Source organism: Diuraphis noxia, unplaced genomic scaffold (assembly GCF_037042655.1).
Source record: "Diuraphis noxia isolate RWA-SAM2 unplaced genomic scaffold, SU_Dnox_SAM2 contig0003, whole genome shotgun sequence".
Classification (NCBI taxonomy): Eukaryota; Metazoa; Arthropoda; class Insecta; order Hemiptera; family Aphididae; genus Diuraphis; species Diuraphis noxia.
In genome coordinates this window covers 73,931,191-73,946,521 of record NW_028301713.1, presented here as the reverse complement: position 1 = coordinate 73,946,521, position 15,331 = coordinate 73,931,191, and the positions used below count along the sequence as shown (strand labels likewise).

At 27.6% G+C, this 15,331-nt stretch overlaps 5 protein-coding genes and 1 long non-coding RNA gene across 7 annotated transcripts; 3 read left to right on the top strand and 3 right to left on the bottom strand.

Moving 5' to 3' along the window:
• Positions 1-667: 667 nt before the first annotated feature.
• Fsn (F-box synaptic protein) lies at positions 668-3,813 on the bottom strand. The gene is made up of 2 exons (XM_015513911.2): positions 3,160-3,813; positions 668-3,085 (listed from the first exon to the last, which is right to left on the bottom strand). The coding sequence occupies exons 1-2, from the start codon at positions 3,566-3,568 to the stop codon at positions 2,721-2,723; spliced, it is 774 nt and encodes a 257-aa protein (XP_015369397.1). The 5' UTR covers positions 3,569-3,813; the 3' UTR covers positions 668-2,720.
• Positions 3,814-4,047: 234 nt separating this feature from the next.
• On the bottom strand, positions 4,048-7,631 carry LOC149057744 (uncharacterized). The gene is made up of 3 exons (XR_016190670.1): positions 7,121-7,631; positions 6,014-6,112; positions 4,048-4,485 (listed from the first exon to the last, which is right to left on the bottom strand). It is a non-coding gene; the product is annotated as an uncharacterized LOC149057744 (long non-coding RNA).
• Vsp37A (Vacuolar protein sorting 37A) lies at positions 4,301-5,983 on the top strand. Of its 2 annotated transcripts, none has more exons than XM_015513909.2 (8): positions 4,301-4,442; positions 4,508-4,697; positions 4,770-4,870; positions 4,931-4,988; positions 5,048-5,207; positions 5,278-5,429; positions 5,499-5,618; positions 5,684-5,983. In XM_015513909.2, the coding sequence occupies exons 1-8, from the start codon at positions 4,357-4,359 to the stop codon at positions 5,756-5,758; spliced, it is 942 nt and encodes a 313-aa protein (XP_015369395.1). In that variant the 5' UTR covers positions 4,301-4,356; the 3' UTR covers positions 5,759-5,983. The 2 variants fall into 2 exon arrangements, with proteins under 2 accessions (XP_015369395.1, XP_015369396.1); XM_015513910.2 differs by having other exon boundaries at positions 4,303-4,442; positions 4,516-4,697.
• Positions 6,138-7,052, top strand: LOC149057745 (uncharacterized). The gene has a single exon (XM_089221799.1). It carries the CDS (start codon positions 6,409-6,411, stop codon positions 6,844-6,846), a length of 438 nt encoding a protein of 145 aa, XP_089077925.1. The 5' UTR covers positions 6,138-6,408; the 3' UTR covers positions 6,847-7,052.
• A 118-nt stretch (positions 7,632-7,749) lies between the features above and the next one.
• On the bottom strand, positions 7,750-9,336 carry LOC107165587 (solute carrier family 25 member 3-like). The gene is made up of 2 exons (XM_015513892.2): positions 9,101-9,336; positions 7,750-8,972 (listed from the first exon to the last, which is right to left on the bottom strand). The coding sequence occupies exons 1-2, from the start codon at positions 9,189-9,191 to the stop codon at positions 8,032-8,034; spliced, it is 1,032 nt and encodes a 343-aa protein (XP_015369378.2). The 5' UTR covers positions 9,192-9,336; the 3' UTR covers positions 7,750-8,031.
• A 164-nt stretch (positions 9,337-9,500) lies between these two features.
• Positions 9,501-14,939, top strand: LOC107171432 (uncharacterized). Its single transcript, XM_089221798.1, has 6 exons — positions 9,501-9,701; positions 10,118-10,385; positions 10,447-10,576; positions 10,649-10,778; positions 13,952-14,005; positions 14,118-14,939. Exons 1-6 carry the CDS (start codon positions 9,660-9,662, stop codon positions 14,265-14,267), a joined length of 774 nt encoding a protein of 257 aa, XP_089077924.1. The 5' UTR covers positions 9,501-9,659; the 3' UTR covers positions 14,268-14,939.
• Positions 14,940-15,331: the final 392 nt, after the last annotated feature.

The window sequence follows — 15,331 nt, the reverse complement described above, 5'->3', positions numbered from 1 at the left end:
ATACAACCCAACCCAGGTTATACTTGCCTACCTAACTATTATATGGACTGATCAAAACTTTTACTCTCCCTTTTAAAAATTTAAATTTTTGCCACCATCAGACCATTATTACTCACAAAACCACAATGGAGTTATGTATCATAGTTATTAAGTGAGAAAAATGTCATTGATTGGAAATTTTTTTTTATTGTTAGGAACTAATAAGTCACTCAGTTGGTGGCGAGTAAGTGAGTTCAAACATAAATTGTATAAAATTTATTAACTGTTATTGTTAGTGTTGGGGGCCGGGAGATCAATGAGGACAATTCGACCGCCAAGTTGATAGATTTTAACCATTAAATAACGTTTCCTAGGCCATACGCTCGTGGTGTACCACGAGAAGGTGGTATCCATCAGTACACACCATTAACTGTTATGTCTTATGTGTTTTTGTAAGTCCAGTAGAAAAAAATGCTTGACTAATGATTATTAACACTATTATCTATTAATTAACAATAATATGTACGTAAATAATAATACAATATAATAATATAATGAAAAGGTAATTATTTCATACCCTCATACCTATAATATACATATATTAATTATTATGCAGCTTAACTGCATAGACTTGAGTAAATGTCATATATCAAATAAACAAAAAAATCTTTGATTAAAATAAAATTAATTTCTCATTATATGAACAGAATTTATTTCATTTTTTGAAATATATTTTAAAATTGAACATTAAAATTTAAAATAAATATATTGACATTTTGTAGAGAAATAAGCCCTCCCAGCCTCCATATAGTCCAGTCTAATAATTATAGTATCTAAAATCGAGACCTATAGCCTGATAGATTAGGTATAGCAATTATTCGGATTTGTCAAATCTGGATTTAGTAAATCCGGATTTCACAGATTATCTGGAGTATTCAGACTATTCAACTCGATTTTGCTGTTCAATGACTCATTTTTATATACTAATATTTTAATTCTATAATATAATTTTCAGACATAGGTATACACAATTTCGAATGCATTTTAAGTACCAGTGATGTTTTGCACTTAGCTTATCAAATCCATAAATCCGGATAAGAATTTGATTCAAATCCGAATTTGGATTTTCGGATATTCGGATAATTCAGATATTCGGATTTTAAACAATCCCTAATAGCAATAGGTACCCAGAACCTGCACAATTTAGACTGTAGAGAAGACAATTTTTCCCAGAATCCTTAAATTGTATGGTGATTCTATGGATTCACCCTAAAAAGTAGTTAGATTTAACAAAGAATTACGATAAAGGCTATATATTAATTTGTGGATTTAACCTATTCAGTGATTTAACTATTAGATACATACATATTAAAATGTTTATTAAAAAATGTTGGTAATTTATTACATTAAGATTAGGTTAAGTACATACCATAAAATTTGTTGTATTATGCATAAATAAAAAATAAATTAAATCAAATATGAATTAAAAAAAAAAAAAAAAACTTAAAATATAATGAAACATCTTACAATAATCTTTAAATTAGCTCAAAATAACAGGAAAAAACTTAACTACAAGAAGTATTTAGCAAAAAGTAAACATAGTAAGATTAATAATCTTGAATCATTTATTTAAATTAATATAAATCAAAAAATTAATTTATCCCATACACGGCAAAAAAACTTTTACTAATGATATATTATAATTTTTATGATTACAAAGGTTTAAAAACATAAATATTATACATTTATCAACAAACTTAACTATTTAATCTTATAAGTTAACAAAGCTGACTCCTGATAATACCTACATGACTACTGACATATATAATTTTTATATAATTTAATTAACTAATATTAATAAACATTATGATTATTCTAAAATATTGTGTATCTATATTAATAATTGAAAACATAAAATTTAGTCAGTGTCAATTGATTTATGTTAAGTTATAAGCTAAAAGCTGCCAAGTATATTAAGCAACTTGATTATTAATCCTCAAGAAATTTAATAATTTTTGGACATAATTATAGAAAGTAATGTTATATTATTTTAGTTCATTAAATATTATTTTTATTTGAAAACTGAGAATTTTTTTCAAATAGAAATATCAAAAATAACATATCTAATATTTAAACTATCAAAATATGACAGAGGGTGGCAAACCTGTAACACATATTACTTATATTACATATACTTCAATGTTTGATATTGTATTTAATGAAAAATAATCAAAAAAAAATCATTATTGCCCTATGGTGCTTTACTACATTTACCAACATTTTAGCTACATCAATAAATTTAGTTGTAAATTAAAAATACAACATTAAGAACATAATAAAAAATGGTCATAAATACTTAATGTTTGAACAATACATATTTATACATGCAAAATATTGATCAACTGTGACACAGATTTTTCAGCAGTGAAAACATTTTTAAACTGATTATACAATTTTAGTATATGACCTGGAAAATGTACGCCATCTATGGTATACCAAGTTTAAATTTATCATTTAAACAAAATTAAATATAAAAAGATATTTACTTGTAATTTCTAACTGTAAATTTTAATCTCCTGTTTTCATTTTGAATATCTAATTACTTTTATAATACAATTAAATATAAGTATAAACATAGTACAGATACTAGAACTAAATATTTCAATTTATACAGAACGCCACCCTAGTTAAACAGTATTTTATATTCAATAAGATTAAATTCTTACAAAAACTATGTTTACTTAACCATATAGAGGCTTACCAATATATACTACTGAAATTTCCGTGTTGCCATAAACGGCTGACACCGAAGGATATAATTTAGTTTTAGGTAAGTTTTTAAAAGCTATACCTAAAAATTCATTACATTTTTCAAAGTGCAAAATACCATTTTCAGAATCTAGTACTAATTGTAATTTTTCACCAATTTGGTACCTAGGAGCATTGTTTAACAATGGGTAGTTTCCATGTGATATTCCATTGTGTAACAAAACGTTATCGATTAAGTTCCAACCCCAACTATGCTTGTCAATACCCAATAGAGGTAAGTAACCACTACAATGCACTGGAGCCTCTTTTGTTGAAACGCCAACCATAGCAACTGTACCTATAAGCAAAATAATTGGCATTTGCATTAATTTCTTATTTATATAGTATATTGTGAATTTAATATCTCTTTACCAAGTGGTCCAGTCCATGTTATTTCCCACACATGTTTACCGCTGTTGTAACCAATTTTAGTTCGTGCCATATCTGTACTCTGGGCAACTGGATTGCGATGCAAAGTGAAACCATTTTGTTTGACGACAATGTGCATGGAACAATCGTCTGGATTCCATGAATGATATAAGGCGCGTAACTTAGCTTTATAGCTGTGGAGTTGTGACAAAAGTTCTGACTTCAGTATCTCTTCAGGTATCTTACGACGACACATAAGTTTCCATGGCTCTGCTCTGCCGTGATTAATCACTCTATACCAATTTTGACAGACTAACATGCAGTTAAACAAGTCTGGCACTTCCAAATTTGAAAATATTATGTCCAAAACTAAGTCGGGTAAGTATTGTGGTGCATGAGAAACGTCCATCATGAATGTTTTCGAATGTTAATCATGTAAATATGACTGCATTTTTTTCCCAATTATACCACCATTTTGTAAGAACTAAGATTAACGTGCACACAGATACATATTTTCAAATGTATATTATAATAACTGAGATAGAATGTTAAACGTATAATTTTTCATAGAAAAATGTTCTGTATTTGTAAAAATTATTTAAATTTATAATACTTCTCATTTGAATACTCGATTGATAATTGTTTACTACAAATTTAAAATTTGATACTGTTATCAAATTTTTTTAATAAGAACATCACGTATATAATTTATTGTGAGGAGCATAATTTTTTTTATCATTATCAAATATCATTAATTATAATCACGAATTTCTATCATGATAGCATAATATATTATCTATGAATTATAGTTATTATCATGATAAATTAATTTATCATGGTTATTATGACCATTGATAATTTGTGAATTACTAAATTACCTAATAATAAAAATTTAACTTGCAACTTACTGTTGTTTTACAAGTAACAATATTAGTGCTTACGCTAGTGCTCTTTAATACTTTAATACGTTTATTATCACTAGAGCAGTGAATACTGTTTACATGAAATAATGTTACAAATATTTTTTTTTTTCAACACATAATTTTGGTTTTATTCAATTTTTATTTTAAAACCGTTCATAAGTGACTGAAAACGTTTATACTGTCCAGATAAATTTGGCCCATGTTAATTACACTATTTTGTGTTGTCGATTTTTGACCGATTGAGAGTAAACAACTTCCAGTGACCAACTTGTTGAAAATGCTTTCCACGAACTTGTATAACAACATCGACCCAGCCAGAAAGCGAGAGCAACAAATTGACACGTTAAAAGTTTTTAATGAAAAGTAAGCTAACATCTTGATTCCTGAAAATCAGCAGTGTGTAATCCTACAACGTAAATATAAAACAGTGTTACAGAAATTAGTTTCGATAAAGAATACACTGTTGAATTTCCTACTAAAGCTGGGAATTTGAGCCTGGTCATTTATTTGGGACCAAAATTTCCTTTTGAGAAGCCCACTATGAAAATATGCCCTCGAATAACACACAAATGGGTTGACACCACAGGTGAAATTGTTCTAGCTCCTGGATTGATGAATGTAAGAATGAAATCAGTTATCACACTCGTACTTTAATTTATAAATTAATTTTCTATTTCGGTATTTTTACAGTACACAATTCACTCTGATTTAGGAAGAGTAGTACAGGTAATAAGAAGGGAGTTTGAATTAGACCAGTCACTTACATTGGCAAATGGTGATAATGATGATGGGTAATTTATATTCCACTATACCTAAACTAATCTAAAATTTTATTTGTATATTTTTTAAAGTTTTTCAGGGAATATTGCCATTGGTTCTGTCAAAAATGCAATTACATCTCTCAGTAATGTAAGAATAAAAATATTTTATCAACAACTTTGAATAACTTAAACTTTGTTTTCCTTTAGGATGTAGAATTATTTAGTCTTACAAAACTAACATCAGCTGAATTACTACGTTTAAATAATAATGTAGATTGCCTAGATGAATTTATTTCAGAATTACCATCAATAGAAGCATCTAATAAAAACATTGAAAATACTATCACAAAAATTATGGACTTAGCAAGTAAAAACACTCATATTATACCTATCTATTATGGTTTTGAAAAAAAATTATTAGGATTTTATATTTTTAGATTCAAATATGTCCAAGGAAGAACCAATACATAATTTAAGAATAGAAATATCAAAACAATTAGAAACCATAGAAAATTATCAAAAATCATATGCTGGACTCTCAACTAAGTATGTAAAGTTGTCAGAGAAATATTCCCCACAGTCAATTTCGGTAAAGCATCAAATAAGATGGATCAATATCATTTGTTTATTTAACATAATGTAATAATTACCTTTTCAGGATAATTTAAAAAAAGCAGCGTTGAAATGTGACGAGGAAAGTGAAAGATTAGCAGAACAGTTTTTAAATGGCGATATAGACTGTGATAAATTTTTACAAGTATATGTAAAATCAAGAACTGTAAGTTTAAGTAAAAACATAATTGAAATTTTCAAAATGTGATATTTTATATTTATTTAATTCAGGTGTCATATACAAGAAAGGCGAAAGAAGAAAGACTGAACTATCAGTTAAAACAATTGAAAGAGGCTGGGTTTTAAATATTTTTATTTTTATTATTGAAAAATGTTATCTTTGTGTGCATTTAGTGCAATATCAAATTTGATTAATCCAATTTTGTCAATGCTTTATCATGTTGATACTGTTATATATTATGTTGAAGCCTTTAAAAAGCTCAATACTAATGAAATCATTATGTAATTTGATTTGTCTATTAAAAGACTTGTCCAATTGATTTTTGTATTAATATATTATTTTAATCCTTATACTAGTTGTTTAATAATGTTCTGACCTACCTGTATGATTCATGGACACTTCCCCGTCTGCCATTTCCTCGTCATGCGTTTCCCCGTAACCACTTCCTCGTAAGATATTTCCCCGTCCAATACATTTCCCTGTACGACATATCCCCGTCTATTATAAGTATACTCACAAATATAAAATATAAGTAATAAAAAAACAAAAAATTACCATAAAATATTTTAATGTTGTAGTTCTAAATTATGAGCGATTCCAATTATTAAGTACTCATTTAGATCATGTTCATCATTGTGTAGACACAATATTTTCTATACGTCTACATTTCGCTATTTTATTGTTATATGTTTTCGACTAATATTTTTCGTTATAGGTGTAAAATCCAAATGATTCGTCGACAAACTAATATAAATAAACTAAATTTGATAAATTAATGTCTCAACAGTTTTTTGTAGACAATGAAGAGTTATTAATCCATTTAATTGATTATTTTGAAGAGACTTGGATTGTGAGACCGACTCGAAGAAATATACGGCGACCTCCAATATTTGATTTGAAATTGTGGAACCAATATGATGCTACACAAGCAGGTTTACCAAAAACAAACAATTATATTGAAGGTTGGCATAGAGCATTCTCATCTTTGTTAGCTGCGGCTCATCCTACTATATGGCAACTTATTGAGGTTCTTAAAAAAGAACAACATTTAACTGAAGTAAAAATTAATCAATTTATTGCTGGACAGGAACCTTCAGCAAAAAAGGAAAAATATCGAGATATTGCTAGGCGTATAGAAAATATTACATATGATGAACGTGATCTAGATGAGTACTTAATTGGAATCGCTCATCATTTAGAACTACAATATTAAAATATTTTATGATAATTTTTTTGTATTTTTATTAATTATATTACACATATTATTATATTTACACGATCTCGGTATAGTTTGAATATTTCAGAAATAAATACAATATGGATGGAGAAATGTCGTAAGGGGAAAAGTATTGGACGGGGAAGTGACCAGAAACCACCTGTATTATCCAAAAAATGTTTTCAACATTCTTAAATTAGGGAAAATTATTGTCTTATGTTATTTTTTTAAATTATTGATTTCATTAATTTAAAAAAAAATTAAATTTTACATAGTAATAATTGGTAACTCATATGTTCCATCTCAAAATAATGTAATAATTTATATGCAAAATAAATGAGTTTGATAAAAACATAACATTACTGAATTAATTAAAAAATCTTAGGACAGTTCTTGCAATGTCTGTTAATTTTAACCGGACTCTGTGAAAACTGGCATTAGTAGTAAAAAAAGTATACAATAAGACTGGTCATGATAGGAAGTAATCATGTTATCAATTATCAGGTCTAAATAATTGAAACTTCACAATATTATTAATTAGTTCATATAGCTGATATATTGTTAATTAACTATGCATCAAGAATGCTTGGTAAACAAATTGCATGCTTCAGACATGTGTTTGGGTAATTATCATTAGTGACCATGAGGAGAGATTGAACTGAACTAAATACATATTTGTTAATGTATGATGAAAGGTTACCATTTTTTTTTTTACCAACACTTCTAAGTAAATGGAAAAACAAGTTATATATCAAACTACTTTATGAATAATAATAGAATATAAATGTGTGCCAAGTATTTTTATTTATATTTAACACTCATTTAACAATCTAACATTATATCACTAAAAAACAATGTTTGTTGTTAAATCATAAATTTGATTTAAAAAAAAAACAACAATTCAGAACATACATAGTTACTTTATTAAGGTATTAACATTAAACAAATATATTTTTACAGTAATAATAAAGCACTAACATTTTGTATTCTAATAATACACTGATTGAGGTATTGATAAGTTGGAATGAAATAAGCATCTAGAATGAATTTAAAACAAAACTATAAGCACTGTAATTTGACGTTGAATGCACCTCAAAGATTAATAGGTGCAGATAATTTACATTTTCTTTAAGTAAGACTGACACGGTTCTGAATTGATTAAATAATTGAACTAGCAATTCTTTATTCACTCTTTGCCTTAGGTGGTGCTGGTGGTAGTGGTCGAGGAATGCTCAAAGCGACTTTCACAGAATCATAGATAAACCATTGTAATGCTGTCAAGGTACCAATCATAATAATTCTCGGACCTAAGCCTTTCCACAAACCACCAAAACCAATTTTTTTCAACACATCAACAGATGAAGCTCCTTTTTCTTGGTTCAATTTTGATACCAATGTATCAGCTGGATGAGATACAACGGCACAGAAAACTCCTGCAATGTAGCCGGCAGCAAATGTTACGACTAATTGTTCTCCTTTACTGCAATCAGCTCTTGGCTTGGGTACAACATGAGCATAAATTAATTCAACAGTTCTTTCAAAACATGCAAACTTCATCATGGTATATGGAATTTGTCTCATCCATAAAGGTACTAAGCTTTTGAAGAAAGCAGATACGCCTTCTTGTTTTAACATTTTGGGAACTGCTTCACGCATAGTATTAGCAAAACCAGGAGTAGTTTGGATCTTCACTTTGATTGATTCAAGAGGAACAAGACCAATGTCAGCAAAAAGTTCAGCGGATGCAGAGGCAGCGAGGTAAAGAGATGTACGCCAGTAATACGCATTTTCTTCTCCCAACAAGTCAGCATACAAAATTTTAAAATATTCATACAAGCCAAATTTACCAAGGCCTTGGATGGAATAACCGAAGGCAGTCGGAGCCCAGCCCTTGGCTAATCCTCTAATACCTTCGTCAGCCATTGTGACTTTAAAACCATTGATGAGGTTCTTGTACTTAGCAGGGTCCACCTGAAGACGGCATTTGACCAAATCTAAGGGTGTGACCATTGTATGTGTCAGACCACATGAGACAATACCACCGAGCCCACACAAGGCGAAGTATTTAGGTGACCCAAACTCGCAGCTATCTTCATTGACCGCAGCTGCAGCGATCGTCCTACCTGCAATCCAAAAATACTCATATATAACAATACAAATTTATATTGTTGCTTATTATAAAACGATTGTCGAATGGAAGTTTGTATTGCCTTCGATTCAATCGGTCGTAATAAGAAAAATTTAAATGTACCTGGCACGAGATGAGCTGGGAATTGTGACACATTTTCCAAGCCGTTCTGTTGGTCAACGGGTTTTCTAAGCTGATTGAACGGGGAATACATATTGATCAGTTTGATATTTCAACCGTTAAAGTCGTCTGCGTAGTAGATTTTGACAGCAGTGACCAGACGCCAAAAATAAGGAGTTGCCGGACACCGGAAAATAGGCTAAGTGAATTTCAATTCTCAATTCACATTTCACGTTTCTTGAACTTTGCTGAGGTGAAAACTGAAAAGAAAAAATGTTAAACTAACAGCTGCAGATCCCAGGCTGACCTCAGAAACAAACGTGTAACATATTATTATTACTCTGTGGGATACACTGGATTACCTTACTATTCCCTCGATTTCATGTTATCAATTAACGACATAACGATTAACGAGTAACGACTATTCATTATTTACAATTACAATAGTAATAACTATTAACTAATAGTGTTTTAAATATTTTTATAAATTAAATATTTCATTTGAAGTCTTCAGGAATAATATATTAATATCGAATAATTATTACTACAAGTTTAAGAAAAAATGGCTGACTCTAATGACTCCAACTCTAATTACGAAGATGAGGTGAGTTCAAACGTATCATTTTATATTTTTGTATCAACATTTTCAATGAAGAAATTGAAGTATATCGTTTTAATTTGAGTGTTCAAGTAGTTATACGTTCAATAATTCTTAATTTACTTTTAAAATATAGATTTATTTTATTGTTGTATCTATTTAAATTGATTATTGGAAAACTTCAAAACTTTCTGACTTGAAATACTAAAATTATTAAATTCATTGTTGCCCTACTTCACCTTCCTCATCGTATATATATATGGCGTATTATTATTATAAATTGTGATGCAATAATTTATTAGAATGTAGAAATATGTTACTTACTAAATCAAAAAATCATTATGCAGTAAAACATAGTCATAAACATAGTATGAGTAACTTTTTATGCAACATTTTAATAGTGAAAAATTTATTTTTTTCAGAGTCGTAGTTTGACCAAAAATATTCTACAATCACAAATTGAATGCCTGGACAATACTACAGTTTTAACTGACAACTTTACCCTTTTTGATGTACTAAACAAATTTAAAGATCAAGTAAGAATTATGGCTGCAAGAGTGAGTCAGTTATATCAATGTATGAACCTTGTTAAAAATCCAGCAGATCCATCCACACACCAAGAAGTACTTAAAGTTAAAAAAAACATTATTAATGGCATTACCCATTTATTGAAAGAGACAAAACCTTTAAGTAATTATATTAAGATTTTTATATGTACCTACTCTAATTTATAAAAATTTTTTTTTTTAAGATTACCCTAATTTCCAATCTCTAAGTTCAGTCAAACTTTTAAAAACATATGAAAAAGTATCTTCAGAATGCAAATTACTCCTGAATAACATCAAACAAGCTAATGATAATATTATTAAACATACTGATCGGTAATTTGAATATTTTATACATATTATAATTAGCTTGGTTCAAAACGTTTTAAACAAAACTATTGTTTATAGGTTTAACAATTTATCAATATTTATGAAAGATTTCCAACAAGAGATAGAAAAAATTGAAGCTCAAAATACAATAAGTACAGAAATAGAAAATGAGGTTGCGCGAGAATTTAAGGAGTGCAAATCTGATATGGTATTACCTTTCAAAAGAAACACACTATAAAATAGGTATTCAAACTGTGTGTCGCGGCTCCCCGGGGCATCACTTGAGTTTGCAAAAGTAGTCGTGTTAAAGCACCGGAAACCAAAATCATACCTAGGTCTTGTATAATTATCATGAATATTATTTGCAATCATTATATAAATGAAAACGACACACCTTACGACATAAACATTTGAAGTTTTATTTCTATATTAAAGTCACTGTGACACTGTTATTATCACCCATATAAAATATTGGTCTTATTGTATCCATGTGTTGTTTTTTCATAATAATTTGGGAGCCGTCAAAATATTGTTAACACCCAAAGGAGCTGCGGAATGAAAATGTTTGAATACCTCTGCAACATGGTTGAAAATATATACAAGGTATTGCATATCCACTTAAATTTTTATCATCAGATACAAAATGGCTGCGTAAAGGGATATCACAAATTACAATTATATCAATTTTTCTTATCATAGAAATTGGAAAATACGCTATATTAAAAATTTGGAGTTGTACTTTGTAGCTTGTTAAAATGTTGAAGTTTATTACAATTTATTACAGACTACACTACTACAGTACAATTACATAGTAGGTAAATACACTATAGACATACTTAAAACTAAATCATTCTTACTACTACATTATACATTTATAAGACAATTTTTACTCAAGTTATTATATTTACACGTGATATTTTTGTTTATTGTAGAGGTTGATTTAAAGTTTTTTGGATACTTTGAGGTACTATATTCATTACTTTTGATAGTTTTAGATTCTGAACGAAGTGATGAATGTATTGATTTTACAATGATGTGTGTTTTTTTTTTGTGTGTCTGTGTACAGCATAACTAGTCGAAATAATGATTAAAAATGTTAATGTTAGTGATATACAGTTTAATTTTCGACTTTTTTTGAGTTATTTATAGACCACTGAAATTTTCGATTTTTTTGAGAATATTTTTTTGAAGTGTCGGTAAAAAAATGTTGGACGACCAAAAAAACTTGAAAATTTAATACACGGTTCCTTATGAGTTGTTCTTATTGTAGCTAAAAAAAAAAATTAAATATCGTAAGTCACAATTTTTTTTAATAAGCGTTTACAGTTCAAAATTTTACGAAATCTGTCGAAAACACGAAAATTTGCAAGTGATTTTGAAGTTGAAAAATCATAAAAAATTTTTCGTTTATAACTAAGGATTAAAAATACAAAACTAAGTTTTCCTTCAAGTAGCTATAGAGAAAACTCGAAGCATCGTTAAAGGAAAAATTTTAAGTGCGTTTGAATTTTAAATTTTTACGAAATAGCGTAACGATAACGATTTATCCTCAAACAATTTTAAATATTTGTAATTATTCAAAAAGTATAAGTCGTAGATACTTGAAAATTTCACAAGTTATTTAGATTGGCATTTTCTTTACATGATTTAATTTTCAAAATATTTTGACTTTTTTTGAGGTATTTATAAACAACTGAAATTTTCAATTTTTCTGAAAATTTAATGCAAAGTTCCTCATAAGTTATTATTATAGTGATTAAAAAATTATAAAAATACATAGGCACGATTTTTTTTTATTAGGATTTAAAGTTCAAATATTGACTTAACACGTAAAATTTACGGCAATTTTCAAATTATCTTAGATCGAAATTCATAAAAGTTTTTCTTTTTAATTCTAAGCTTTGAAAATTTTATACAAGATTCCTTACAAATTTGTCAATCTTTATCACAAAAAAAATGTCCACCGGAAATTCAAATTAAATTTTTATTAATATTTGAATTTCAAATATTGACAAAAATTCGTCAAAACCATGAATATTTGCAAATTATTTTTATGGCCCTATCAAAATACTTGAAAATTTAATTCAAAGTTCCTCATAAGTTATTCTTATAGTGATTAAAAAGTTATAAAAATACATAGGCACGATTTTTTTTATTAGGATTTGAAGTTCAAATATTGACTTAATACGTAAAAATTACGGCAATTTTCAAATTATCTTGGATTGAAATTCATAAAAGTTTTTCTTTTTAGATCTAAAATTTGAAAATTTAAAACAAGGCTCCTATCATATTTTTACAATAGCAGTTGAAAAATAAAAGAAATATATATGAATAATTTTTTTTTAAAAGCATTCAAAGTTTGAACTTTGACAAAATACATAAAAATCACGAAAATTCGCAAATTACTTTAAGCTAGAAATTCATAAAGTATTTTCCTTTTATATCTAAGATTTGAAAATTTAATACAAGGCTCATAATATATTTTTACAATATCATTTGAAAAATAAAATAAATATATAGCCACCATTTTTTTTTTTTAATTATTCAAAGTTTGAACTTTGACAAAATACATAAATATTCACCATGAAATTTATTAAATTCTTTATCCATCAAATTAGCTACTTCCATCAACTCATGAGATGGAACAGTTAAGTTTACCTTAGATGCATATGAAATCCAATCTGGACAGTTTGAATTTGCTTTTAACATCCAATTTCATTGGCCTAGTTCAGGGCATTTGTTTTTGAAATTATGAGCAACAAAACCAGTTATATATTGTAATCCAGCCATTGAAGTAACTGAACTGGAAATTTCTGTATTACTTAGATCAATAGGTTCTTCCTCGTATATTAGTTCTTTGCCATCAAGTATGGCATCAAAAATATCTTGAGTAAGTACAATTTCCTCTCCGTCTTTTTTATAGGCTTCTTTTTGTTTTGTATATCCATTGATAAATTGTTAACATCTGTGTCATCTTTAGTGTTTTGATGGTTACTAAATATGGCAGCAGAATGTTTACCAAGGATATATTTTTTTAACCGATGCATGAAGTCTAAAGATGCAGGATTTATAATATTACTAAACAGTGAATAGCTTTGTTTATATATACTGTATATTTCAAGTTGCAAGCATGCTGAACAGTAATAAATACAATTTTTTTCATAACATAGTTTTCGTAAAAAAATAATAATTTTAACAAATTCAAAATTACTGTGCATATATACTAGATTATGATTGGCTCCCTTTACGCTGTCATTTTTGTTATTATCATCAAATATTTAGTAGAGAAGGGATATATATATATACCTTGTATATTTCAACCATGCTCTGCTCTGTAATATAAACTTTTGACTGATTAAAAGTATTTATTTTTATTTTTAGTATACATTGTTATCACAAGTAGATCCTTCATCTACATTGAAAGAAATATTAAGTGTAAGTGTTCAAAAAATTAAACATAATTTATATTTATGCTTAATAGTACCATATATATTATTTATCATCATAAGTAATAATAAATATTTATAACTCATTAATATGTTTATAGTTATTAGTGGAATGTAATGATGAAGATGAAGATTGCTGGGTGGACATTACAAATATGCCTCATTTAGTATTGCAATGTCATAATTTGAAAAAACAGGGATTCGTCTTGCAAAATGAACAAAATAAATTTCTTTTTAAATTAAATATTTAAATAACAATTTTAGTTTAATAAACTATAATAAACTTTTTGTTAACACATTGAAAATTAAAATATCTTATTTTTTATATAAATGAAATAGTATTTTATTTAATTTTAATATAAATTAGACCATATAGACGTCTGCAATCCAAATTTGAGGTTGTACCTAATTTACACTATTCAAGCATTCCAGTTGATCGCCCTGTATAACTTCATGCTACACTCATTAGTATCGTAAATCTCATCCAATACAAACCCAAAAATACCACCCATCAACTCAAGAGAAAATATAAGATTTATAAATCTTCAATGTACCTATCATGTTAGATTCTATTAATAATTCACACATCTCATATTATTAACAGTTAAAATATGTATAAATTGTATATTTTTTTGTACTGTGCTATTCCAACACAGATTGTGAATATTCTTTTAAACAAGAAAAATATGATTCATTCATTTGTGTACACAAATTTCTTATTATCATATTTTAGTATATTACTGTTCATCCCTCTGTCAGTAAAAAACTTGTAGTTAAGATAAGCAAGAATTAAAATATTATACATTAAAATATGTTAAAAAATATATATAAAATAAATCAATTACTTAATAATCTGTTTAAAATAAACAATCTGTGTTTTTAATTTTAAGAATATTTTACATACAATAAATTATTAAATATTATATTCGTGGAATGTTTTGACTTAGAATGCATATTAATGTATCGATCCGTTTTCTTACAGAAAAAATTACATACAATGATAAATAGCATATTTTTTAAATCTTATATGTCATATATTTGGAATTACTGTAAATTATGTATCATTTAGTATACTGTAACCCAACTATTTGGGATTGGCCACCCTATAGACTTCAATTACCACTTACTACGATCCTTTGTATCCTCCTCACAAACACCAGTCATTCTCATATCGCACCCTATAACTTCAAACCAACTCTTTTTCCGTTCACACTCATGTTCTTTGTCACTGAAACTGTCTCAATTTTTTCTCTTCTTAAAATATGTCCAAACCATCTCAATCTAATCTCACGCAATTTACTAACTATAGGAGCTA

Coding starts and splice junctions, on each gene's coding strand:
- Fsn (XM_015513911.2), bottom strand. CDS start 3,568: ATGATGGACGTTTCTCATGCACCACAATACTTACCCGACTTAGTTTTG. Junction 3,086..3,159: donor AACATGGACTGGACCACTTG/GTAAAGAGATAT, acceptor TTTTGCTTATAG/GTACAGTTGCTATGGTTGGC.
- Vsp37A (XM_015513909.2), top strand. CDS start 4,357: ATGCTTTCCACGAACTTGTATAACAACATCGACCCAGCCAGAAAGCGA. Junction 4,443..4,507: donor TTAAAAGTTTTTAATGAAAA/GTAAGCTAACAT, acceptor AATATAAAACAG/TGTTACAGAAATTAGTTTCG. Junction 4,989..5,047: donor CAATTACATCTCTCAGTAAT/GTAAGAATAAAA, acceptor GTTTTCCTTTAG/GATGTAGAATTATTTAGTCT.
- LOC149057745 (XM_089221799.1), top strand. CDS start 6,409: ATGTCTCAACAGTTTTTTGTAGACAATGAAGAGTTATTAATCCATTTA.
- LOC107165587 (XM_015513892.2), bottom strand. CDS start 9,191: ATGTATTCCCCGTTCAATCAGCTTAGAAAACCCGTTGACCAACAGAAC. Junction 8,973..9,100: donor CCCAGCTCATCTCGTGCCAG/GTACATTTAAAT, acceptor TTTGGATTGCAG/GTAGGACGATCGCTGCAGCT.
- LOC107171432 (XM_089221798.1), top strand. CDS start 9,660: ATGGCTGACTCTAATGACTCCAACTCTAATTACGAAGATGAG. Junction 10,386..10,446: donor GAAAGAGACAAAACCTTTAA/GTAATTATATTA, acceptor TTTTTTTTTAAG/ATTACCCTAATTTCCAATCT. Junction 10,577..10,648: donor ATTATTAAACATACTGATCG/GTAATTTGAATA, acceptor TATTGTTTATAG/GTTTAACAATTTATCAATAT.